The sequence below is a fragment of the Heterocephalus glaber genome, unplaced genomic scaffold (genome assembly GCF_053883595.1).
Source record: "Heterocephalus glaber isolate CG9 unplaced genomic scaffold, H.glaber_assembly_v1.0 deba00001532, whole genome shotgun sequence".
Taxonomy (NCBI): domain Eukaryota; kingdom Metazoa; phylum Chordata; class Mammalia; order Rodentia; family Bathyergidae; genus Heterocephalus; species Heterocephalus glaber.
In genome coordinates, this window is record NW_028258330.1 from 23,347,369 (window position 1) to 23,373,848 (window position 26,480).

The 26,480-nt window shown below is 46.0% G+C and overlaps 1 protein-coding gene across 19 annotated transcripts in view; it reads left to right on the top strand.

Annotated features, from left to right (window-relative positions):
* Ttll9 (tubulin tyrosine ligase like 9) overlaps positions 1-26,480 on the top strand; it is a 67,884-nt gene that overhangs the window by 4,544 nt on the left and 36,860 nt on the right. For 11 of the 19 annotated variants that reach the window (XM_021254903.2, XM_021254900.2, XM_087188813.1 and 8 more), the window contains exons 2-5: positions 5,496-5,539; positions 10,941-11,033; positions 16,701-16,812; positions 17,480-17,665. In XM_021254903.2, coding sequence (XP_021110562.1) covers positions 10,978-11,033; positions 16,701-16,812; positions 17,480-17,665 — 354 coding nt within the window. In that variant the 5' untranslated portion in view covers positions 5,496-5,539; positions 10,941-10,977. Of the gene's footprint in view, positions 1-9; positions 260-5,495; positions 5,540-10,940; positions 11,034-15,561; positions 16,243-16,700; positions 16,813-17,479; positions 17,666-26,480 lie in introns of those variants that run through there. The other 8 variants (XM_021254906.2, XM_087188817.1, XM_021254907.2 and 5 more) reach the window with 4 other exon arrangements.

Genomic DNA, 26,480 nt, shown 5'->3' on the forward strand with positions numbered 1-26,480 from the left:
ACAAATCCAGATGCTTCCGTCGTCCTTAGATTGAGGGAGGGAAGCCGTGGAAGGATTCAGAACCTGGAGTGAGAGTCCACGCGGAGGGATTCGGGATAAAGGGCAAAGAAACGCTGAATTCGCAGGAAAGATTACAAGTCCCGGTGTGCCGCGCGCCTCCCGAGCTACTGCGCACGCCCGGCAAACCCAACCTATTTGGCGGGAAGGTTACAAGGCTGGAGGTCTGCTGTCTGTCTTCTCTGCGAGACTCCAGGATCTCGTCTGTATTGTTCTTTCTTCTATTCCCAGTGCCCAGCCCTTCTCTGACGTAGAGTTGATCGCTGATGAGTGGGTACTGTTCAACAACTAGTTGCTTATGCCAAAAAAAACCAGGACTGTATCTTGACTCCTCCATCTTCACCTCCCATATCCAATATTCTCCTCCTTTAACTCTCTAGATCTACCTTAATTCATTCTTCTCACCACCTCTACTATTCTGCTAATCATGTCCAATTTTCAATTAAAATACTATTTAAACACAGATGGGGACTCATATCACTTTTAAAATGTATTATTATAAAAACAAAATACACATCTGCTGCTTTAGTCCCTTGCCATATCAACCTGACTGACTTCTTTGAAGAGGGAGCAAACTGCAAGATGTTGGGGATGCATCCTTGGCAGCCTATACTGTGAATATTAGGGTGTGGCAGACCTATGTTGGACGACAGAAAAAAAATAGCAGACCTTTTTGTGACATAATGTATTTTGTTATTGTTGGGGAGAGGCAAAGGTCACCTGTATACGGTATCGATGTAAGACTTTGGGGTTTCCTTCAAATAACCCAGGACAATGGGAATATGAACTTATTAAGAGATCATTCCAGGATATACTGCATGCACCCTCACAAAAATATGCCCAGAGAGAGGAAAGCCAGAAGTCAGAGGTCACGTGTTCAAGCCTTTGCTTTCTCCTCCTCAAGGTTACAGTCTCTAAAGCCTCAGCTTTGAGGCATGCTGGGAACCTTCCAAAGGGCAAAGGGGAAATGAGAAATTGGATAAGGCTGAAGGAAACTGGCTCTGAAGGAACCAGCTGAGCAGTGAAGCTGGGCTCTGGTTAGGTGACCAAAGTCCAAGCACAATGTATAAACTAGTGTAGCAGACTGGTTTCTGCATGGATGTTCCCACTTGGTGAGAAGTACCAGAGAGCCTGCAGCAGGGCTTGTGGCCTAGAGCCAGCTATGAAGGAAGCTGGCTGTGTCCTGAGCAAATGTTCTTCCTGACCCAACACCAGCTGGTACCATTCATACCCTCCTTCCGTTTTGTCTGAAGCAAAATGAGAAGTACAATTAAAGTTCTCTTTTATAGTCCATATGAGCAACTAATCCATCTCTGAGTTGTTTTCTTTTCTTTCTTTCTTTTTTTTTTTTTTTGGTACTGGGGATCGAACTCAGGACCTTGCATTTTCAAGGCAAACGCCGGAACCACTGAGCTAAATCCCCAGCTCCTCTGAGGAATTTTCTTTAAAAAGCCTTTTTCCAAAAGTCTTGTAAACTTGTCTTTCTAGATATGCTATTTTAGTGGTTTTGGGGGGAAGTATTCATGTTCCTAGAGTGTTTTTCACATCAAGATGGTAATAGGACTTCTATCTCAGGCAATATGGCAGATGAAACTCCTTGAAAAGACTCTTAACACACACTTAAAGTATAACAAATGTCTTTGGAAATGTGTAGCTGAGCTTGTGGATGATGGTGATTGGAAGAGAGATCCCCAAAGCCAAAAAAAAAGGAAAATGAAGAACAGGTGTGTTATAGCCGATTAGTTGATTCTCCATTTCTCTTGGGGAAGAGGTTGCTCATTTCACAAGCAAGAGACTTCAGGAGTTGAAGGAGCAGCATGGGGTCCCCTGTGCAAGGATTGGAAATGAGAGCACTCTCTAAAGCTGGACAATTCAGAGGTACCACCCTTAGCAAATCTGTTAACTGGAACAAATTTGCCCTTCTGCAGTGAGAGACAACTAGGAAGCTATTGACTCAGCTTGGGCTCTAGGCACTAGGCAAAAGGTCTTTTCTGAAGAGCTTCTGGGTTGCTGAACACAGGAAGTGCTGGGAGGGCTGTGCTCTGGAGGGGAGGGATGGTCACTCCACCCTTTCCCACAGGCCTTGCCCTGGGCGTCTCTTCTGTTCATCTGTCATTTGTATACTTTGTAAAATACTTTATGATAAACAAAATGTAAACAAAACAAGTCTTAGAAGTCTTAATCATGGTTGAGTCCTCAGACTAGTCTGGTAAATGCTGAGCCAAGATGTTAACATCAACTTGGCAGAAGTAAATGTTAAGCATCTCTGGAGAACTGCAGCTTTGACCTTCATAATGGTTGAATTATGTAATAGTTATATAATAAGAGACATTTTAATTTGATACATAATAATTGCATAATTACATTAAAAGCTATTTTAGATGGGTAAGGAAGTAAAAAAATGAATTACCTGAAAACCCTTAGAGAATTAGGGAATAGTAGGAAATTTACTCAGTTTGTTAGATGACAAGAACCTATAGCCAATATCATTCTTAAAGGCTGAAATAGGGAAGGCTTTACACTTAAGGTTAGGAGCAAAAGAATATTTATTCTCATTAGTCAACACTGTAGTAAGTTTTAGTGAATGCAATTAAGCAGCAAAAAGATATAAAGGGCATAGATATTGAAAAGGAAGAAGTTTTCACAGAAGATAATTGTATACATAGAAAAGTCAAAGAAATCTATAAACCATTGATACTAAAAATTTAGCAAAGACATTGGATACAAAGTCAATATACAAAAAAATTATAATCTTCTGTACATATTAGTTTTCAATAGCTGCTGTGACAAAACTACCACAAATTCAGTGGCTTTAAAAAATACAAATTTAGCGTATAGTTCCTAAGGTCAGAAGTCTGAAATGAGTCTCACTGGGCTAAAATTAAGATGTTTTCAGGACTCACTTCTTATCTGAAAGCTCTATTAGAAAATCTGCTTTCTTGTCTTTTCCAGTTTCTACGGGCCCTTGGCTTATGGTCCTCTTTTATCTTCAAAGCCAGCCATTCTCAAATTATATTGCTCAGACACTAACACTGACCTGCCTCCTTTGTCTACATTTTTTTGTAACAACTCTTGTGATTACATTGGGCCCTTCTGGATAAACCTGAATAATCTCTTTAAGGGGAGTTGATTAACAATCTTAATTCCATTTGTAGCCTTAATTCTCCTTTGTCTTATAATGTAACATGTAACAGATTCTAGAGATTAGAACATGGGCATCTTTGGGGCTGGCATTATTCTGCCTATCACAAGTTACAGTCATCAGATAATTAAAATGAAATTTAAAAACACTATTTATAATAGCATCACAAAATCAAATATCTGACTTCTATAATTGAAGACTAGAAAACATTGGGAAAGAAATGAAAGGAGATGGAGAGACTATATTCATGAGTTGGAAGACTCAGTACTTTATGATGTCACTTCTTCTCATCAATGATTTATACATTCCGTGTAGCTCAATCAAAATTCCAACATGCCTTTTAGCAGAAATTGGCTGATTCTAAAATTTATATTGATGGGATTGGGATATAGCTCAGTGGTATAGCTTAGCATGCATAAAGCCCTGAGTTTAGTCCCTAGCATCAAAAATAAATAAATAAAATCTATATTGAAATGCAAAAGACTCCTAGTTGCAAAAACAACACTGAAAATACAAAGTTGGAGGACTTATGGAACTTGATTGAAATATTTACTAGAAAGCTACAGTAATTAAGATAATGTGATAGTGATATAAGGATAGACAAGTAAATAAAACAAGTGTTTAGTGATAGATCCACATTACATGTTTGATTGAATGTTGACATGTGCTAATGCAATTCAGTGAGGAAAGGAAAAGTTTTACAATCAAAGGCTCTGGAGCAAGTGGATAAATCTATGAAAAATGGAATTGAAATCATGAGAGAAGATTAATCTTTAATATATATATACACATATTTTTAAAAAAAGATTAGGATGGCTTGACTAGTTCTGGATGAGTTGAAAGGGCCTGGCTGGCAGAATGGAATATGATTTCATTTCCTTTTTGGGGGGATTGACTTCTGCCAGTTTTATAAAGCAGTATCCTCCATCCCCTTCCACAGGCTTTTAAAGGGTAGGATGGTGTGGTAAGCAGAGTTCTAAGATGTTCCCGAGATTCACAGCCCCTGGCATACATGCCATGTATAATTCCCAACCCTTGAGTGTGGGTGGAAGCTGGGAATTGGATGATGTAGTTACTACTATGGTTATGTTACATATGTAAGACTCCCTCATAGTTAACTTGAAGAGGGCATGATTGGAAGTCAGAAGGATGTGCTCTGGGTGGCTGGGAGCCCTGCTATGAATGACCAGTGGGGGCCCTGTTGCAAGGAATTCCAGGCAGCCTCTAGAAAGTGAGAACAGTCCTTAGCTATCACCTTCATTGCAGCTTTGCAAGACCCAGGGAGGTGATGCAGCTAAGCTGTGTGTATACTCCTTAGCTATGGAAACTATGAGTAAGGGATGCACAGTGTTTTAAGCCACTGAATTTGAGGTAATTTATTACACAGTAACAGAAAACAAATGTGTGTGGCAAGTCTGTCCATGCTTCAAAAGTCATCCTGCAGAGAACCAATTTCAGTTTCTCTGTTTGGACATGAATAGGAGTTAGTCTTACATGACGGGGGCTTGGGTCATGCTGCTTTGGACATGGTTGGGGCCAATTCATACCCCCACCCCATAGAAGATTTGAAAGGTCCATTTGGATGAAAGTAATTAACATTGCTTTGAGTCTCTGACATAACCCCTTCCTGGATCCTGGATCTAATCAAACATTCAAAGTTAGAAAAAAGGATTTTTTTTTGACAGTGCTGGGAATTGAACCCATAACTTCATGCTAGGCAAGTGTTCTATCATGGAGCTGTACCTCCTGGTCCCTCAGAGTTACAATAGAAGATTGAGATCCTTTGCATAGAGCCTGATGAGCTGAGTGCTCAAAACTGAGGTTTAGAGTGGACCTTTTTTTTTGAGACAGGATCTTGCTATGTGGCCCAGGCTGGCCTTGAACTCACTATGTAGCCCAGGCTGGCCTCAAACACTGAGCCCTGCCTCAGCTTCCTGAGTGCTGGGATTACAGGCATCTGCCACCACACCTGGCCAGCATTGACCTTTGGAGCATTAAAAACCTGATGCTTTGGGTCAGGAATGTAGCTCAGTGGCATTGTGCCTGCCTGGCAAGCGCAAGGTCCTGAGTTCATTCCCTGATTGGATACTTGGGAATTCATTCCAAGGATAGCAGGTAAATCCTGCACTGATTTTCTAGGAGCTTTATGGATGAGAACCTGACCAGGCTGGACCTTCATGTCTCAGGACCTAAGCATTGTTGAGTATGTTGCTTTGAGCACTTTAATATCTGCAGGAAATTGAGCTGGGAAGGCAAGAAGATATACAGTTAACATCATTTTCTTTTTTCTTTACAGAATCAAAGTTATAAGGGCCATGGGTTGTCAAAAGGAAAAGAGCGGTGAGTGGTCCCACTCAATCCAGTAAACTCGGAACTAACTTCCTTCCTTTACTCCCCTCTCCTCCCCTCCTACCTCCCAGTCCATCCCCACGCTCTCTCCTCTCTCTCTTCCCCTCTCCTCAACACTCCTTTCCTCCCCTCCTCCCTCCCTTCCTTAATCTCTCTTCTTATTTTCACTTCCGTAAAGATAATGATAATACTTATAGTAGTAGTTTATTTTTGTAGTTTCGGGGCTTGAACCCAGAGCCTCAAGCATGCTGGGCAAGCACTCTACCACTGAGTCACATCCCCACTCCCAGTAGTATACTGATAAACAGGTATCGAACTCTTATTGTGTGCCAGGCCCTGCCCTACGCACTTTCCCTGTATGAAAGTATTATTTCATCAAATCCTTCCCACAGTCTTTTAATACTTACTACCATTTTACAGGGGAGGAACTCAGAGAGGCTAAGTGACTTGCTTGAGATACTATGGTCAGTCAGTGGCAGAGCTTATTGGACTCCAGGGCCAACTATCTAACTATGCCCTCCTGCCTCCTTCAATGATCTTATGACTATCTGTGACCCCAGGGTCAGCTGTGCCCTAAACTTGTGCTTCACTCTCTGTCCATAATAGCCTGGATATAGGACTCAGCACATCTTTGGGTTCCCTAAAGAATCCACTTGCAGAGCTGGGGATGTAGCTCAGTGGCGCCATGACTGCCTGAGAAGCACAAGGTCCTGAGTTTGATCCCTGGTACAGGGGGAGGGTGTGTGTGTGTGAAGAATCCACTTGCAACCAGGTATAGTGGATGGTGGCACATACTTGTAACCCCAGCACTCTGGAAGCTGAGGCAGAAAGATTACAAGATCAAGCCTAATCCAGGCAACTTGGTAAGACCCTGTCACAAAGTTAAAAAAAAAAAAAGTTAAAAAGGGCTGGGACGTAGCTCAGTGCAAAGGCCTTGGGGTCAATTCCAGTACTGAAAAAAATCTGCTTGCACAACGCATGGAGGAACTATGAATTTTCTTGATGATGTTTGCAGGGAGCTAGAGCTGTTTACATTGCACACACCGTCTCCAGTTTTTAGCTATTTCCATTCTCTCTGGAGTCGCCTGGCAGTGCCACCTCTGAGGAGGGCCTGTGTGGGCTCTGGCCCCCTCTCTCAATGCACTATCTTTGTCTTCCCCTCTGTATAGATTCTATCCCCCCATCTGTTTCAGATCTCTCCCTCTCATGCAGGGGAGCTCAGTTCTGCTCCAGACCCTGGCCCAAATTTGCACACCCACCCTAACAAATTAAGAGCATTCCAGTCGACAGCCTGCACCCACCTATTTTATTAGGATACATATCAATTAGAAATGTGTTTGGGTGGGCTGGGGATTTAGCTCAGTGGTTCCAGCGCCAGCCTCGCAAGTGCAAGGTCCTGAGTTCGATCCCCGGTACCAAAAAAAAAAAAACAAAAAAACTTCTCCACATATAGAAATACATGTTTGGCTACAAGTAACAGAACACACAATGAATAGTAGTTTAAACAATGGTATTTATTTTTCTCGCATTACAAAGATACCAGAGTCTGCTGCAGAGGGAGCAGATAATGTCAGAGCCAGCGTCTTTGTGATTGTTTTGACCTTTTCCTCGTGGACACTCAGTGGCTCTTGCAGCTCCAGCTTTCATGTCATGATCAAGACAGGAGGAGGAGCAAGGAAACTGAAGCCATATCTCTGTTTTTCTCTCTATTGAAAGAATAAAACTTTCCCAGAAACCCATCCTTCCTAGCAGTCTCATGTTTTTATCTTGTTGATCAGAATAGCATCACATGGCCACCCCTCACTGCATGGATGGCCTGAAATGTAGTTACATAAGTGATGCTATACTGTTGCTACTACTCTACACCCTACTTTTGTCACATTCAATTACATTTTCAGTATTTTTCCATGCTGGTCCAGGCAGCTCTGGAAGTGCTGCCTATATACTGTTCATCACAAGCTATTTACCCACGTTCCTGTTGAGAGGCACTTGCACTGAGGCCTACTATTGGTTCCCCTGGAAGCCAACCCTGAGATAGGGATGTGAGAGCTTCAGTTGGTCTGGAAGGTGATTCCAGGGAGTGCTGGGAGGTGGGGGGTAAGGCTGCTGCAGAAGGTACCCCACTGACAGGTGCTACTTCCCTTATCTGCCCCAGGTGCTGGCTGAGCGAGCTCTGGAGGCCAGAGAGAACGAGTCCTCAGGCAGAGTTGCCACTGCTGGTGGCGGAAAGCACTCTGCTTGGCAGGCACAGAAATGAAGAACGCCCAGGGGATATGGGCAGACCTCCAACGGTGTATGCCATAGGTTCTTCCTGTGGAAAATATTAGCAATTATAGGTGACTGTCCCTGTACATGTGTTTTCGGTCCACGTGTAGGCTGAAGCCAAGGGTAGAGTAGCTGAGTTCAGGGTTTGCATATTCTGCCAGCAAAGGAGGGTTTCCATTTCATCTCAGTGTTGTCAAAACTTGGACTTTCAAGCTGGGCATTGCAGCACACGCCTGCAATCCTAGCACTGAGGCGGTCAAGGCAGGAGGATCTGGAGTTCTGGGCCAGCCTGGGGCACCACAGTAAGACTCCACCTCAAACAAAATGGAACAAACTTGGACTTTTAGGTTTTTGCCAGTCTAACATGTGTGACATAGTATCTCATGGTTGTGATATGCTAAATTGCTCTCAAAAGTTTATCCAATTTGTGCTTCCATCAGCATTGTAGGATAATTATCATTCCTCCACTTTCACATGAACACTTGGTATTTGAAGTTTTCTCCAATTTGATAGATTTGGAAACTGTTTTTCTTGCTTTGGATTGAGTATCTTTTAGTATTCCACTTGGTCTCCCTTTTTGATTTTTAGCTAAACCTCCTATTTTATTTTATTAATGGCTATTTTAGAACAGTGGTTCTCAAAATGTGAGCCCTAGATCCCTCTACAACTTAAACATTTTTGTGGACCCAATTAACTTATGTGGTTTGTGTCTATCAATATTTACCATATTGGAAATTAAGCTAATAAAAATTTAAATACTTACTAATTTACCTAAAAACAATAATATACTTATTACGTGGTAGCTAACATAACATATTTCTATGAACTGTATTTGTATTCCTCACTTGAAATTTACTGAGATGAGTAGTATCTGTTTTACACTTTTGTCTGACTTAACATTTGGCTTTCCAAATCTTTTGTATTCAATCTGTTGTGATATATTGCTTTGATTGAAAGATGGGAAGAAAATCCAGCCTCACAGAACTATGTAGCTTGGAAAGGGAAGACTGTGTGTACTTTCTAGAGTTGGGAGGCCCCTGCAATACATATGGCTCTAGGGGGTTACAGTATACATCTATTATGGTTTCAGTATGGTTTCCCCAACTCATTCAGGAGTTTCATCTCCATTATGTTAATGGTATAAGAGGGTAGAAATTCTTTTTTTCTGGTACCGGGGATCGAACTTGGTACTGGGGATTGAAGTCCTTGCGCTTGTGCAGCAAGCGGCGAAACCACTGAGCTAAATCCCCGGCCTGAGGGTAGAAATTTAATCTATGATGTTTAGAGGTGGGACCGATGGGAACACTTTTTCTGAATCAATTGATATGATCATGTGAGTTTTCTCCTTCTTTTTTTTTTTTTGGTACCGGGGACCAAACTCAGGTCCTTGGACTTGCGAGTCAGGCAGCGGAATCACTGAGCTAAATCCCCCGGCCCCATGAGTTTTCTTCTTTAGTCTGCTAACAAGATAGGTAAAATTTATTGATTTTCTAAAACTGAACCTTTCCTACTGGAAAATCCACTTGGTTATGATGTCTTCTTCTTCCTCTTTTTCGTCCTCTTCTTCCCTTTTTCCTTCTCCTTCCTCTTCCCCTCCTCCTCCTTCTTCTTCTCTTGTGCTGGGGATTGAAGCCAGGACCTCACACATGCTAAGCAAGCATTCTACTGCTAAGCTACATCCTCAGGCTCTGATCTGTATTTTTTGTTTTGCCTACTGTCTTTGTTTGATTTTGATATCAGGCTAACACTAGCTTTACAAAATGAGTTCAGAAGCTCTCCCTCCTCTTCCCTTTTCTGAAAGAAGAGATTGTGTAGGATTGGGGATGAGTCTTCTTTAACATTTAGGAGAATTCTCTAGTGAAATCATTTGGGTCTGGAGATGTCTTTTTTAGAAAATTTAAAATTATGGATTCAAATTCTTTAATAGTTACAGAGCTATTCAAATGGTCTGTCTCACAGTGGGTGAGTTGTAGCAGTGTGTGCTTTTCAAGGCCCATATCATCTGGTCATCACACTTGGGTGTGCAGTGGTGTCACCAGATCCTTACTAGTGGTCTGCTGTCTGTGGGGTCATTCTTCTGTTGTCTTCTGTTTTCTGTCAGTTTTGCTGACAAATAGCTTTGTCGATTTTATTGATCATCCCTAAGAACTAGCCTTTTATTTTATTTATTATAATTATTATTTTTGTTTTCAGTTTTATTGATCTCAAACTCTCCAGAAGGCCTTCTTTGTTATCACCCCAGAGTAACAGGGACATCTCGTGGGGGAGGAAGTCAGGTGCCAACGACATGGTCTCCAATGACTGGGAGTGGGGCCTCCTTACTACCTGGAAGGATGAAAGCCCAGCCTTGTCCTTGTCCTTCTCAGAGCCTCTCCAGCAGAGGCATTGAGGTGTCTTGTCCCAACCTCACAGGAAGTCTAGACTGCCCATTTGGCCTTTGGTGGCATAAGTAGGGATGGGGCATAGACGATTTCTGTGGGGTTTGGCTGGAGTGGAGTAATTACTCTGTCTTCTGTTGTGCTAGGTTGCTCTTTTCCTGGTCCTTTAGGTAGAGAGAGATGAATTTTGTTGGAGCTTTTTGTCTGTGCCCATTGGCATGGCTGGGTGATTATTGGTTGGCCTTTTAATCTCCATATTGGAGATGTACAAGGCAAAAAGAAACCTAGGAATTCACCACTATGTCATTCCTTTGGTCCTGAGACTCCTTGCCAGTCCACTGTTCTCTACCTTCCAGTCTTCTTATGGTTGTTTTATGTCTGCTGTCTGGGTTTGGGGCTGTATCAGTAGGAGGAATGGGGACAAGTACACCTGCTCCATCTTCCCAGATGCATGGTGTCTGCAAACACCATGTCATATAAGAATCAGTCATAGAACATGTACAGCACATAGTGGGCACTGGATAAAAATGCTTGTTATTTTTCACTGTTTCAAAGATTCTTTAAATTTTCAATTTGATGACTTGAAGTGTTGTCATTCCATGATGCTAAATTCTGAAATTCAGAAATTCTGTCTCTGGCATTTCTGAGTGTGAACTTGACCTTTCTTTCTTCCCTTTTTTCCTATCGCTGGGCCATTTCCTAGGGAAATCACTGATCCTGAGAAAGTCGTTTGTTGCCTTGTCTTGCAGAGAGCAGAGAGCATCGATTCGGTTCAAGACCACTCTTATGAACACTGTCATGGACGTCCTCCACAACAGGCCGGGATGGGTGGAAGTGAAAGAGTAAGACCCCTAGCCCCTCCAACTTTGTCCCCTCTTCCCTTTGTTTCACAGGTCCTTGTCTCCCTTTGGGGTTTCCCTGGGTGGCCACTTGGACTTACCCCAAAGTGGCTCTGACATTTGTTTTAGTTCCCACAATGTGTTAGGTGCAGTACTGACACATCTCTGTCTTACTTAAGCCTTAGAAGCATCCAGTAAGCTATGATAATGTGCAGAGGTACTAAGCCAGTTACTTAAGGTCACCTGGTACTAAGTGTCATCAGTTTGACTCACTCAGTTTGACTACCACAACGTCAATGTCCTGCCATTCTCAGAGGAACAAGGTGTCCAGGCAGCACAGACCTCCCATGTGTGTCCTCCAGGGATGGGCCCAGGTCAAGGGCTGTTCTTCCCTGGCCACTTTACCAGTCTGTGACCCAGAACAAGTGACCTGACTTGTAAACTTGCAATTCTTCTTTTGTACTGGACTCGGGGATTCTGATGGAGACAAACAAGTGTACAATGCCTGGCACATAGTAAGTAGGTGCTGGTCTTAGTGAGGACTAAGGTGTGAATGCACGTGACAGACACCCAAAGCGAAAAGGCTTCAAGAGGCTGGAAGTTTTTCTGTCTGACCCACTGAGGCTCATAAGCAGAGTGGGTGAGGGTATGCCACAGAAATGTGGAACATGTCTGTCAAGTTCCATCTTTCTATAATGTTCTCCCTTGAGCTCTTGTCCTCATGATCCAAGGTGGGGCTCCAGCCCTGTGTCACATTCCAAACAGCAGCAGGTAGGAAGGAGCAAGTAAAGGCATGACCTTTCCTCAGAGGACACTACCCTAAAAGTCCCTTGCCTCTTGATTGGCAGAATTTAGCTATGTTGCCGCACAGAGCTGCCAGGAAATCTGGAAAGTAGTATGCTCACTGCATTTCCCTGGGTAAATATTGAGAATATGATTGTCATAGAAAAAGAGGAGAATGGATGTGAGGGATAAGGGACTAGCAGCCACCATGCCATAGTGCTTGATAAGTGTTTGTTGCCTAACAATAGCTCAGCTGCTGCACTTGGTAGATTCCACATGTGCAGTTTCTTTTAATCATCTAAAACAAATCTTCCATGGAGGTGCTCTATCATTCCCATTGTACTAGTGAGAAAATTGGGCCAAACTAATGAAAATAGTGTGTTTGAGGCCACTTAATTTGTAAGGGCTTGGGTAGGATTTGAGCCTCATCTCCTGCATGTGGGGTCATAGGCTCATCTCCACCCCATCCTAGCTGCCTCTCAGATAGCAAAGAACAAGTGAACGTGTTGTGAACTCTGGTGCTGCAGTCTGGTAGGGAGATAGGCTGTAATTAATCATCCCACAGGAAATCAGCAGTGGAATGTGCTGGCAGGCTGCTGCAGTCCAAGGAGCCAGAGAGAGCCCAATCCTTCCAGTGGGACCTTGGGGACTATTACAGCAATGGTGGTGGTGTTGATGGTGGCAGCTACTGTGCATTTGCCTTTGTGGTTCTCTGATCACACTGGAATCAGAATGGAGTTCCTTCTTTGGAGCCAGAGGAACCAATGTAATGAAAGATAACTTGAGTGGGTGAGCAGGAGGAAGAGGGTGAGTTAGAGGGGAGGGAGGTGCTGGCAGGTGGGGGTGGTGCATGGGGCAGTACACTGTCTCTGCTTGCTGTGTGACCTCAGGTCCCACCCTGCCCCTTTCTTAGCCTCTGCTCAATGGTTGGGTGGACCCAAGGATGGTGGGTCTAGTCTGGTGCTGACAGTGTGGAGGTCACACTGCATGGCTGATCCCAGATTGCCGTAACAGTACTCTAACAAGGCAGGGCCAATAGGCCAGGGCCTTTCCCCCAGACACAGCTCTGTGAATCTGAGTTCTCATTTCTTGGGACTTAACTTGGGGCCTGGTATTTCCAAACAGAATATGGTCTCAGTACAGACTCTCAGTCTGTTAGGTCAGAGTCTAAAACAAATATGACCAAAACTATCCTTTCTCTTGCTTCCCACTGATAAATCTTTGTGAAGTCTGGAACTGCAGCAGCCATCTTGGGAACCTGAGGTGATGAAGATAAGGACATCATATTAAAGCTGGCAGCATGAGAAGTTGCTGTAACACACAGCTCCTTCTTTACCAGCTTCAGGTGGCTTCCTCTGTTAGCAGTTTATGTAGTTAGAATACATTTGTCAAAGCCTGGAAACCAATGCTGATACTATTTGGTAAACCACAGGCATCCTTTAAATTTTACCAGTTTTTTTTCCACTAACATTCTTTCTCTGTTCCAGAATTCAACCAATAATTCCATATTGCATTTAGTTGGCCTTCATTACCTCAGATGCGTGACAGTCCTTAGTCTTTACCTGTCTTCATGCCCTTCACACTTCTGATGAGTGCTCTTTAGTTGTTCTGCAGGCTGTCACTGAATTTGGACCTGTCTGATGTCTTCTCATCACAAGGTCCTGCAGTTTGACATGAACGCCACGAAAGTGACGCTGTGCAGTTCCCAGAGCAGCACATCAAAGGGCTCATGACACCAGCTTGTCCTATCACTGGGAAGGTCACGTGGATCACTGAGCTACAGTGGTGTCTGCAAGGTTTTTCCAGTGAAAATTAGCTTTTTAGAGAATTTGCAATTAATAAGTGTCTTGTGGGCCAATACTTTGACACTATGCCAATATCCTGGCCCCAGGAAATTTTCACACAGTGGCTTTAGCATTCTTTGAAGATTCTTACCTAAATCTATTATTGTTGCAATATTAGTGCAAGATGGTGACTAATTTGTTCAGTCCTTCTGCATTTATTTGTTTTGGGGGGTTTTTTTTGGTACCGGGGATCGAACTTGGGTCCTTGCGCTTGCACAGCAGGCGGCGAAACCACTGAGCTAAATCCCCAGACCGTTTCTGCATTTATTAGGTGACATTCTCTTGTAAAAGTTTTTCTCCCCCTGCTTCTTATTTATGTATTTACTTAGTGCTGGTTTGTCTCATTGATGTCTACTGTGTTGACTAGAAGCTTCCATTCTTTATTCTCTAGTAGGGAAACTGAGGCCCAGACAAGAAGGGAAGGTCACAAAAGAGTCTTTGCCTGTGGCAGGACCAGAATCAGGGCTCCTGATTTTGGGTCAATGCTCCTTGCCCTGCGTCCCACAGCTCCCTGCAAACATGAGGCTGGGGGAAAAGAGGGACATGAGGTCTGGCTGGGGCCCCAGCCTGCTGACCAACATCGGGGGCTCTGTGGTGCCTGTGGGTTTGCAGAGCATGTGGCCACCTCTTCAGCGGGTTCCCATGGACTACTGAGGCAGTTCTTCACAACCGCTGTGCCGTGGTGACAGCCCATGGGGAGGTTTGAAGGAGGGCCAGGCACCACGTGTTCATTAATAACTCGGGAAGACGGTGAGACATGGGGACCTCCTGACCTCAGTGTCACTGCCCCACTATACGTGTCACCCTCTGTGGACTGTGTGCTATTTACTTAGGATTATTCTGAGATTGACTCACTGGTTTTACTTAGATAAAGGAACTTCTATATCACTATGGTAGTGTCTGTAGGAGAGTTTGTGTATGTAAGTGGTATTTGTCTTGCTATTTATGATTTTTTTCTCCCAGTCAACATTAAAGCAGGAACATGGCCATCAGACTTTGTAAAAGGCACTCTGAATTTTGTGGGAGGTACCAGGCACCAGGCTGAGAGATGTCACCACACAATGCCCTCTGCAAGAGACAGAGAATTCTCCCTGGAGCCCAACCACCCCCACCTCTGAGCTCAGTGTCAGGCCGGACCTGTCTCCCTGCCTCAAGCCCTGCACACATGGGGTGATGTTCAGGAGAGACCCCCTGGAACTGCAAGGAACTGAGAAAGTTTGAATCTTTAGTTCCTGGAAGGCTCCAGGGAGCTCCATTCACAGCACACAGCCAACTTCTTGGTTGCCGTTCCAACCACCGTGCTCTGTACCAAACCTCAGAACTTAGTGTTAGGGCAGCGTAGTGTTGGGCTTACAGCCCCTGGGGGCAGGAATTCTGACTGGTATGGCAGGAAGGAGTCATCTGGCAAATCCTGCTTACATGTCTGTTGGGCCATCAAACAAAGAAGTTTCTCATGGCTTCTCCTGTGTCCTCACAGCCTGCAGCTCCTAGGTTGGGAGATATAGTAGTGTGGACCCCTTTCAGAAGTACAGTCTACCACAACATTGTCCTCCACTTAGGTGAGAGGAGACCAGAGTCATTGTCACCTAAGGTGGCTGCCTCCTCAGTGTTCTGTTTCTGCCTCAAGCCTCACCAAGATATTTTTCAACTCTCAGCCCATTGTACATTAAAGAAAAAACAAAGCAGAAGGGGACAACCCGAACACTTCCTAATAGGAAAATGGGTTAAATACACTGTGGTATGTTCACTCAAAGGAAGAGAACATGGCAGTACAAATGGCTGAACAAGGGGCTGAGTGTAGAGTATGTGCTTAGCATGAGTGAGTTCCTGGGTTTGATGCCCAGCACTGCAAAAAGAAAACAAGAAGAGGAGGAAGAGGAGGAGGAGGAGGAGGAGGAGGAGGAGGAGAAGGAGAAAAAGAAAAAGGAGCTGGACTGGACTCCTATGCATCAAATGGATAAATATCTAAAATAAGAGGTTGGTGGGAAAAAGCAAGTCATGAAAGGAAACAGTAGTTCTAACTGTGGAGCTTGGACTCTAGAGCCTGATGGCCTAAGTTCAGATCCTGTTCTGCAACTCACTACTGGATGAACTTGGGTGAAACTCTTTAAACTTTCTGTGCCTGCCTCAGTTTTCTGTTTTGTAAATTGGTCGTAATAATAGAAGCTAACAATAAAGCACTTAGAATAGTGCCTGGTACATACCTTATTTAAGCAATAAGTATTAACAGTTACAAAATTTAAAAACATACCCAACAATGCCACATGCTGTGTCTGAACATATATACACGGTACAACAAACATCTGGCTCCTGGCTTCCTTTGAGGCATGAGAGAAGGTGCTAGACTCAGGCAGGGATAGACTCAGGGGACTTCAGCTATAGCTGGGATTTTGTTTTTATTTTTAGAAAGTGGAAGCAATCATGGTGGTGTTTTATTTTCTGGCCCATCTTTTTGGAGCTCCGCAGTTCCTGTACCCTTCTCTTGTACCCAGATTTGGTAGAAGACCTGGTTACCTGTCATGGAAATGAAAGTCTGGGGTCAGAATTTGGACTCTGGCAGAGCTGGGTGTGGCCCCACATCCTCGGTGAGAAGGGTGAGAAGGCCATTGTAGCCCCTTAGAGCTGTGGGGATGGATGATCATTGTCACCTCTCAGGAATGCTCTGAGGATTTGGTAATGGGAAACTTTGAGCTGGGAGGAGCTTGCAGATGTGACCCAGTTCCACCACTTGATACTACAAACTGCAGGGTTGATGGCAACATGGATGCCCCTGGGGCAAGGCAGGTAACAGACAGGTGTGTCACATGCTACAGTGCATGGGCGTGGGGTGCTTTGGAGAGGGCATGTCCTGTCACTGAGAGGTGCCAGAGGGACTCTGGGCTCAATGTAGCCAGATCTGCTTCAGGTCAGGAGAGCCAGTGACCTGCAGCAGCAGCAGCAGCCACAGCACCTCCTAGGGGCTCTTTCGGGATACACCAGGTCCTCCCTGGCCCCAGACCCCCAGCAGTGCTGAGGCCCTCACATCATGACCTTTCTCCCGCAGTGAAGGGGAATGGGACTTCTACTGGTGCGATGTCAGCTGTCTCAGGGAGAACTTTGACCACACCTACATGGATGATCACGTGCGGATCAGTCACTTCCGGAACCACTACGAGGTGAGCTGGGCCTGTGGACTCATGTGACTGGGTGTGGTGATGGGCAGGAGCTGGTCTGGGGGCTCAAGCCCCAGGATGGAAAAGTGTAAGGGAATATGGGGGTACATGCTAGGTGGGGCATCTGTAGCCTGGATACCCGACGAGCTAGATGGCTTGAGGGTGTACGAAGCTAAGGCCTAAGGCCTAAGACTGTCAAGATGGGGATTTGAGGTCACAGGCTTGGAAGAGTAGTCTGGCTTGAGGCTGCAAGCTTCAAAAGAAGAGGATGTTTTGAGGATTAAGCAGAGAAGTTTGGGGTTTAGACAGAAGGGAGATCTTGGAGGAGCCAGACCACAAAGATGGCCCTGGAGGAGCTATTGGTGGGAGATTTTTTAAAGGTTAGAATAGCTTAGCAGTTAAAAATAGGAACTTAGGAGCCAGACAGGACTGGGTCAAACCCTGGATGTGCTGCCAGTTAGTCAGACAGCCCTGGGCAACTACTTAACCTTGCCGGGCCTCTGTTTCCTGGTTTGTGAAGTGGGAATAATCACAAACTGCAGGCACTGCAGCAGAGCCACTGTTACTGCTACAGCATTCCATGGACTGAAAAATAGGTGTGGGGTTTGGACTGGTGGGACTGGGGTTTTGGGGCGGAAGCAGAAGGCCCACTGCCTGCCCTGCCACCCAGCTGACCCGCAAGAACTATATGGTGAAGAACCTGAAGCGGTTCCGGAGACAGCTGGAGCGCGAGGCAGGAAAGCCGGAGGCGGCCAAGTGCGACTTCTTCCCTAAAACCTTTGAGATGCCCAGTGAGTACCACCTGTTCGTGGAGGAGTTCCGCAAGCACCCAGGGATCACCTGGATCATGAAGCCTGTGAGTGACCTGCAGGTCCTGGGGCAGTGGGACAGTGGGGGTCAAGTGGAGTCCGGGGCCCCAGCGCAGGGACCGACTGTGCCTGGGCAGTCAGCCTTGGAGCACCTTCTCTGCTCCCCGAAGCACCAGCTTCAGTCCTTTTTGTCTGAAGCCTTTGGACCCAGCAACTGACAGCCACACCTGGCAGGTGCTTGGTGAATGTTAACTGAAGGCACAAGTGATCATCAGGACACTGGGGCAGGGAGTCCAGAGACTCTCTTCCTGATGTGAAAGGAAACAGTGACCAGGCCATGCCAAGTGCTTTGTTGCATGGCTGTCCTTGGGTGAGTGTCATAGCCCCATTTCAAAGACGAGGCACCCAAGAGGCCTGTGAACTCAAGTATCCCACAGGTGCTGGGACCAAGGCGCTGGGATTGCAGCTCTCAGCAAGTCACACATGGTCTCTGCCCTCCTCGAGTGGAGACTGTGAGCCAACCAAGGATTTGTGTATGGTCACAGATGTGCTGAGTGTCATTAAGAAGAATAGTGTCAGGAGAGGGAACAGCAGGGGGAATCTCCCTAATTAGGCAGGCTCTCAGAAGAAGTAAGAGATTGGGCTCATACAAGCTGTACCACTTACTAGCTGTGTGACCCCAGGCAGGTTACTCAACTTCTCTGTGTCAAAGCTCCCCAAAGGGAGAATAACTGTAGTACCTACTGCATAGCAGTGTTGTGTGACTGAACAAACAAGTTAGCACAGGTAATCCACATACTAAGGACTCAATAAATAATAGTCATGAGTATAAGAATTAGTAGTGAGCTTGACCTGAAGGATGGCTAGGAGCCAGCCTGGACAAGGGTGGAGGTGAGGAACAGCACTGCAGGCAGAGAGAACTGCACACACTGAGGCCTTGCCCTGGAGGCAGCCCCGCAAAGGGAGTGGAGTGAGGTGCCAGACTATCTGCAAGTTGCTCAGCCCTTCTGTGCATCAGGGCTGCCCTCACCACAAAGCCTGGGCCACCACAGCCTCGAAAGGCATCACCAAAGCTCCCTGTGGTTCCAGGCCCAGGAAGGGATTGGGGTAGGCCAGGAGCAGCCCTTCCTTGTGGAGCCGAATATGGAGCCCCATGTTGGCTGATGCTGATTTAGCAATTAGTCCAGTGTTACAGGGGACAGAAGAAAGCAGCACAAGAGATGCTCCCATGGGGCTGAGCCAAGATGTCCCAGACTTCCTGGTCCTCCCTGGGCCGCCTCCTCCCCTGTGTCCTGGGCAGGCCCAGTGAGGGCTCTAGCCTGGGCAGCAGGGATTAGGATGAGTGCTGTGACCCAAGGGGCAGATTCGAGCTCCCACCATTATCCTCTCAGACAAATGATAATCTGGACTAATTGCGAATGAGCAGTTGCATATTAAGCTGATTCCTTTCCCAGCCCAGGGCCTTTGTTAGCAGCAGACGCGATGATGGCTGTAATTAAGAGGCAGAATCTTGGCTGTGTGGGTGTGGGTGTGTGTGTGTGTGTGTGTGTGTGTGTGTGTGTGTGTGTGTGTGTGTTCTCCCCCTGAACAGCTGAGGCACCGTCTCTGGGGTGCAGAGTATGGAGAGCAAATGTTTCTAGCCTGCATGGACCGGGTTCTAATTCTGTATCCACCACTTACAAGCTGTGTGATCCTGAGCAGGTTGCTCAGCCCCTCTAAGTCTCTTTCTGTCTGTAACCTGGGATTGACTGGGACCGGCTGAGGGGTTCCGGAGACTGAAGGGGTTGTGAGTGAAGGCAGTGAAGCTATGCATGTTACATATACAGGGCACATGAGTTACATCAAGGCCTTGCCATGAGGTGCCCGATAACCAATCGTTTTTCCATGTTATTTCCAAGAGCCCAGGAAATACCCCTTCTTGCACCTGCCCTGGGAAGCACCAGGTCAGTGTTTCTCAAACTTACACGTGGCCATGCATCATCTGGGGATCTGATTAAAAGGCAGAGCCCTGGGCCGGGGATTTAGCTCAGTGCTTTCACTGCCTGCTGCCTAAGCACAGGGACCCGAGTTCAATCCCCGGCACCAAAAAATAAAAATAAAAAAGGCAGAGCTCAACTCTGCAGATCTGGATGGGCCTGAGTGGCTGCAGTTCTAACCCCTACCCCAGTTGCCACTGGTCCTGGTCCCCAGATGGACAACACTTGGAGTGGGGAGGTTGGAAAGCAGCAGTTCCCAAGCCTGGGCTGGGCCAACTCTCCTGGCCTGTGAATATGCTCTCCTGACAAGTTCCCAGGGCTCTCCAGGGAAACCCAAGCCCAGAGTGTGGGTGTTTAAGGACTTGGCTCATGTGGTATCATAGGGACCAGCAAGTTGGAAATTGGCCGGGCAGGCTAGCCAGCTGGAAACTCAGGCGGGATTTCTACGTCACAGTCACGGGGCATAATTTCTCCTCCCCTTCTTGCTCCTCCTCCTCCTCCTCCTCCTCCTCCTTCTCTTCTTCCTCTTCTTGTTCTTCCTTTTCCTTTCTCTCTTCCTCCTCCCTTCCTTCCTTCTCCTTCTCCCTCTTTTTCTCTTCTTCTTTTTTCTTTTTTTTTTTTGGTACTGGGGATTGAACTTGGGCCCTTCTGCTTGCGAGGCAGGCGGTGGAACCACTGAGCTAAATTCCCAGTCCTCTTTTCTTCTTCTTTACAGTACTGGGGCTTAAACCCAAGGCCTTTGCACTGAGCTACATCTTTAGCCCTTTTTTATTTTTTTGGTACCAGGGATCGAACTCGGGTCCTTGTAATTTTGAGGCAGGTGGTGTAAGCACTAAGCTAAATCCCCGGCCCTTTAGCCCTTTTTTATTTTGAGACAGTTTTGATAAATCATAGCCTGCTCTCAAATTTACAATCCTCCTGTCTCAACCTCCCAGAATGCTGAGATTAGAAGGGTGTGTCATGATGTCCAACTGAATTGCTTCTTTTCCAGGAACCTCAAGTTTTGCTCTTAAGCCCTCAACTGGCTGCATGAGCCCCACTCACATTATTGAGGGTGACATCCTCAACCAAAAGTCACTAGTTGTGGGTGTCAGTCACACCTACAGAACACTTTCAGAGCAACATCCAAACCAGCATTTAACTAAACACCTGGCACCAGCACTCAGCTGGCTTGATGTCTGAAATGAACCATCACACTGTGACACATTTTAGGGTGAAAGCCCTGACTCTGGGGTCCCAACAGACCAGGCTTGGCCACTCATCCCAAATGTGAATTCGGGAGACCAGCAGAGGTGAAGGGCATGAAAGGAGTCAGCATCCCCACGATGGGAGGAGAGATAAACAGGTTCAATATCTGACTTTGAGCTGGCATTGGTGGCACACATCTGTAACCCCAGCACTCTGGGAGACTGAGGCAGAAGAATCACAAGTTCTAGCCAAACCTTAGAAACTTAGCAAGCCTCTGTCTTTAAAATTTTTTTTAAAGGGCTGGAAATGTAGCTCAGTGTAAAGGCCCTGAGTTCAATCCCCAGTACTCCACAACCCCAAATCTGTCTTTGAAGGGTTGACAGAAGTTTTGGGGTTTTATAGCAAAGGGGAACAAAGGCAAGGGTTGGGGTTAGCATAGCTGGCACTGTAGGTAGTCCTGGTCAAGCTGTTTTCTGGTTAAGTCATATCTCTGGATTGATTCTGCAAGGTTCTGGGAGAGCATTATTGCTTGAGGGTGCTGTTTGGTTCCTATCATGAGATGATGGGTTCTGCTTAAGGGGGGCAGCCTTGGTTCCTCTCCTGGAGTAAGTGCTTCTGCATCATAGGGTGGTCTGCAAGGCTCTGCTTTCCCTGGAATCTGAGGTGGCTGCAGGTTTAGGATAATGACCAGAGACTTGTAGGCATCCAAGGGGGTCTGGACTTGGATGTTGTAAAAGTTAAGAGTTGGATGTCCCTGCAAATCCTGAAAATTACTTTTGTTACTCATATCCTCATGTCCTCAGTCTTGAAGGGGGATGAGACAGGCTGGGTAAATTTAGAGAGCTAATAAAGGTTGTGATTTGGACACTATTAAGTGATGATCAGGCCTGTGTGCAGAGCTGAGCAGGGTCCTGCCCCAAAGTTTTAAGGTAATAAAGGAGACAGATATAGATCTGAAAGCAGAGGTGCCAAGCTCCTTCCTGCTTTCAGTTACCCACTGGGTATCTGCAGGCCCAGCCTCTAGGTCCCTGTTACGATGCCAGGCTACAAGGGTGCTACTGGTTGCTACTACACTGAGAGCTAGGGGCTGGGATGTTGGTCCTGGAATTTGGATTTCTTTGGGTGGATGGGTATGTTAAAAAGTAGAACATTACTCTAAATTTAAGAGCTAGAGGGAGAAAGTCCCCAAGTCCCTCCATTCTTCCCACAAGCTCTGTCTTTGTGACTTGCTTGGTCCTGTCACATACAGGCAGAAATTTTCCTATCATTGCTATGGCCTGGCCAGTCTCAAGACAGCCTTTCCTCTTTGGCTTTCCCTCTGGTGTTTCTCTCTGCAGTGGTGGCAAAACAGCCAAGGAAGAGTTGGAGTCAGGTTGGAGTCAGAAGGGAGCAGGCAATGTTGACCCAGTGCCACTCAGCAGGGACTCTTTTCCTATGTGGCCTGAGGCCCAGGCCATCTTCCAGTTTTGCAATAATTCTTGCGGAATGTAAGAGCAGGTCACCAACAATGAACCCACTGAGAGAGAGATCAGGAAAATAATCCTGTTCACAGTAGCTTCAAAAAAATTGAATACCTAGGAATTAACCTATAATCAGGAACTGAAAGACTATAGATGAAAACTACAGTATACTCTGGAAAAAGAGTTTGAAGAGAACATCAGAAAATGGAAAGACATCTCCTGCTCCTGGATATGGAGAACCAATATTGTCAAATGTCCACATTATACAAAATGATATGTAATATCAATCAAAATACCAACAGTAGTCTTCACAGAACTAGAAAAAACAAGTCTAAAACTTACGTGGAGCCAAAAGACAGCCAGAATAACAAAAGCAGGAAGCATCACAATCCTGGACTTCAAGTTATACTGCAATGCTACAGTAATAAAAATAGCATAGTACCAACAAAAACAAAAACAAAAAATAACAACAAACCAGACATGTGTATCAGTGGAACAGACTAGAAGATGCAGAAACAACCCCAGGCACTTTCAGCCATTTGATCTTTAACAAAGGGGCCAAAAACATATGCTGGAAAAGAGGTAGCCTCTTTGCTAAGTGGTGTTGTGAAAACTGGTTGTCCACATCCAAAAGAAGGAATCTGGACCCATATCTCTTACCCCGTACTAAAATCAAATAGGAATGGATCAAAGACTTAGATATAAAAACAGGAACACTGAGTTTGTTGGGAGATGAAATAGGTAAAACTCTTGAGGACATAGGCATAGGCAAGGACTTTCTGAACAAAATTCAAATTGCAGAAGAAATAACACCAACAACCAACAAGTGTGACTATATTAAATTGAAAAGCTTTTGTACAGCAAAAGAAACAACCAACAGAGTAAAGAGACAATCTACAGACTTGGAAAAAACGTTTGCCAGATACTCATTAGAGGACCAATATCTAGAATATATAAAGAACTCAAAAAAATTAGACCTCCCACCAAAATAAAAGACCCAGTCAAAAAATTGGCAATTGAAATGAATAGATGCTTCTGAAAAGAAGTACCAAGGGCCAATGGGAACATGAAAAAAGTGCTCGATATCTTTGGCCATTAGAGAAATGCAAATTGAAACAACACTGAGATAGCATCTTATTCCAGAAAAAATGGCTATCATCAAGAACTGAACAACAAATGCTAGTGAAGTTATAGGGGTCAGGGAGGAACACTCCTACATTGTAGATGGGAAGGTAAATTTGTACAGCCACTATGGAAATCAGTATGAAGATTCCTCCGAAAACTAAAAATAGAAATTCCATTTGACCCAGCTAGACCTCTTCTGGCTATCTTCCTGAAAGATTTAAAGACATCATATTATAGTGATACATGTGTACCCATGTTTATAGCACATCTCATAATAGCCAAATCTAGGAAGCAGCCTATACTTTCATCAACAGATGAATGGATAAAGAAAATGCAGTATCTATTTGAAGCACTACTAAACCATAAAGAAGAATAAATTTGAGTCACTTGTAGGAAAATAGATGCACCTTGAGACCATAATGCTAAATGAAATAAATCAGACATGGAAGATTAAATATCTCATGGTTTCTCTTGTTTTTTTTTACTTGTTTGGTTTTTTTTGGTACCTGGGATCGAACTCAGGACCTTGAGCTTGAGAAACAGGAGGCGTCACCACTGAGCTAAATTCTCTTATTTTTTTTAGATGTAACATTTGTTATTTTATTGGGAAAAAAAGCTGGTATTAACACATTTATAATTTTATTCAACAGTTGGATAATCCATTGAGATACCCAAGAAAAAAGAATGCACTTAGTGTTACAGAATCCAAAGCCCGGACCTACTTCACCCACTTCCCTTAACCCCAGGGCTCCACCCTCAGAGAGCCGCCCAAGGGGAAGAAATAACCAAACCCCAGCACATCATGACCACGATGCTGCGAACACCAAACACTCAAGAGGACCAGAGGTGGACGAGGGAAGGGCGAGACCCAGGCCCTGCAGCCCCACCCGCCTGGTTCTCCCCCCGCCCCATGCATGTTTCCTCACCCACATTTCATTATCCACAGGTGGCTCCGGGCACGGTTATCTTCCAGGCACCCAAAGACACACTTTGCTACTGAGCTCTCTGTCTTTCTTTTCCTCCCCAGCCCCCTTTTTGATTTGGTACCCAAAGTTCAAACAGAAGTCAGGAAGTAGGAACTATGTTAAGACCCCCTTCGAAAGCTGTGTAAGATTGGTACTTTGAAGATGGTGAATGTTAAACCTATGATTTGATGGAACTTCTTGCTTCAAACTCAAGTTTCCTCTCTGGACGTCGGAATCACAAAGGGAGATGCTGGTACTGAAGACCCCAGCAAGTGTATAAGGCCCTCAGAGCTGGATTTTGGCTTCAGCAAGATTTCAGTTTACCACATCCTCAGGGGATAAAGTCATCCGATCTTGTGATTGTTAAGTTTAGATAAGGTAGATATGTACATATAATACAGTCCAGGTCGCCTGGATTTTACAATGCTATTATAAACAGACATTATTCATTCACATTGATTAAAAAGAAAAACTCAATGGATCCATTTGTGTGTAAGTATAATATAGCACATGCGTTTTGTGCTTTTACACACACATAGGTCCACGGGCACCCCGAGGACACCCTCAGGTGGGCCTGTTTCCTGGGTGATGTCTGCGGTGCATGAAGTGAAGACAGGACCCTGGCTCAGCCTGGCCCTGCCTGCACTCTGCTCTCAGAGCCCAGGCCCAAACTGCCTGGTTCTGTGGCCATCCCCCGGGGCCAGATGACACCAGGTAGACCCCAGTGTCACCAAGGAGGACTCTGCAGAGACCACATTCTCTGCAGCCCTGTGTCGGGGTGTGGGGAGGGTCCCCCAAATGAGTGTGTGTGGTCCTCAAAGAAAACATCCTAAAATGGTCATGACATGCGTTTCCTCTCGGAGGCAGTTCAGCATGGCTGGAGAAGAAGCAGAGGCCCCCCTGGGGTGACAGTCCTCAGGAGGGGACATCCTGACATCACCAAACACGGAGAGCTTCTCCATCCGCCCTCGGTGTCATCCCTTGTCAACAAGATGCGAGTGAGGAGACGGCACCCTTCAGCATTGGGTTAATGTGAGCCACTGGCACCTTCGCAGAGTGGGGACAGCACCCCCGATCGCGACAGTACATGGTGCCTGCCTTGGGCAGCTGTGTCTCTACCCAGAACTCAGTTTCCTCTCGTGTACATCGGGGACAATCATTCTTCACCTTCCATGCTGGTTCCCAGTACAGGGCTGGCGCCCAGGGACAGCCGGTGTTTAGGGGGAAGTGAACAGACACCCATGTGATGGCCGCGAGCAGGAGCCAGTGTCCCTGGGGGAGGACCGTGCAGCTGCCGTGGACCGGGCTGCTGGAATCTAATGGTGCACCTCAGGCTGAGCACCCTGCCCAGGTGCCACAGCCGCTCAGCAAATGGGGACAATGAGGAGAGAGGACCAGCACTCAAGGAGGGCCCCACCCTTCCTCTCGGAACCTGCCCCGGTATGGGACATCTACAGATCACAGTGCAAACTCCCCATCCAGAAAGCCAGGTCGGGACCAGCCCCCAGGCAGCACAAGCTGCCCACTCACATCCAAGCCCCTCTGCTGGCCTGTGTGACCCCCCGGTCTCTGTCCCCGGAGCCCCCAGCTCCTGCTCCCTCTGAAAAGACCAGTGGGATGGACAATTAATAGTGTGGGAAAGACCACAGCCTGAGACAGGGAGCAGAGTGAATGAAAAGAAGCCCGGACTCTGACAGCTTGATGACCATGGCCATTTGATACCTTGTGCCTGTGGACCTCTACCTTTTTTAAACAGAGCCTAGCCATCCAAGGGCACTTTAGCCTGCGGAAGGTGGCAGAGTGGGACAAGGCCCAGGTGCCCCTTGTCTCCCGATGACCACCTCCCATGTTGCACGTGTGCAGGGGGCACCTGGGAATGGCTGGGGCCGGGCTGGGCCCCTAGTGCATGTAGGAGTTGACCTTGTCCTGGAAAATGTAGAGGTTGATGGCGGCGATGGCGATGATGTTCTTGGCCGGGTGCCAGGCCGTGTGCAGGATCTTCTTGGTGAAGTCCTAGCTGTCCACGTTGATGTCGTCGCGCCGCCGCTTGCCACCCACGCACACACGCCTCAGCTTGAGCACAGCCCTCGGCTTGCTGCTTTCCCGCGATGCCTCCAGGGTCACATCCTGCTTGCTGTTGCAGTGGAA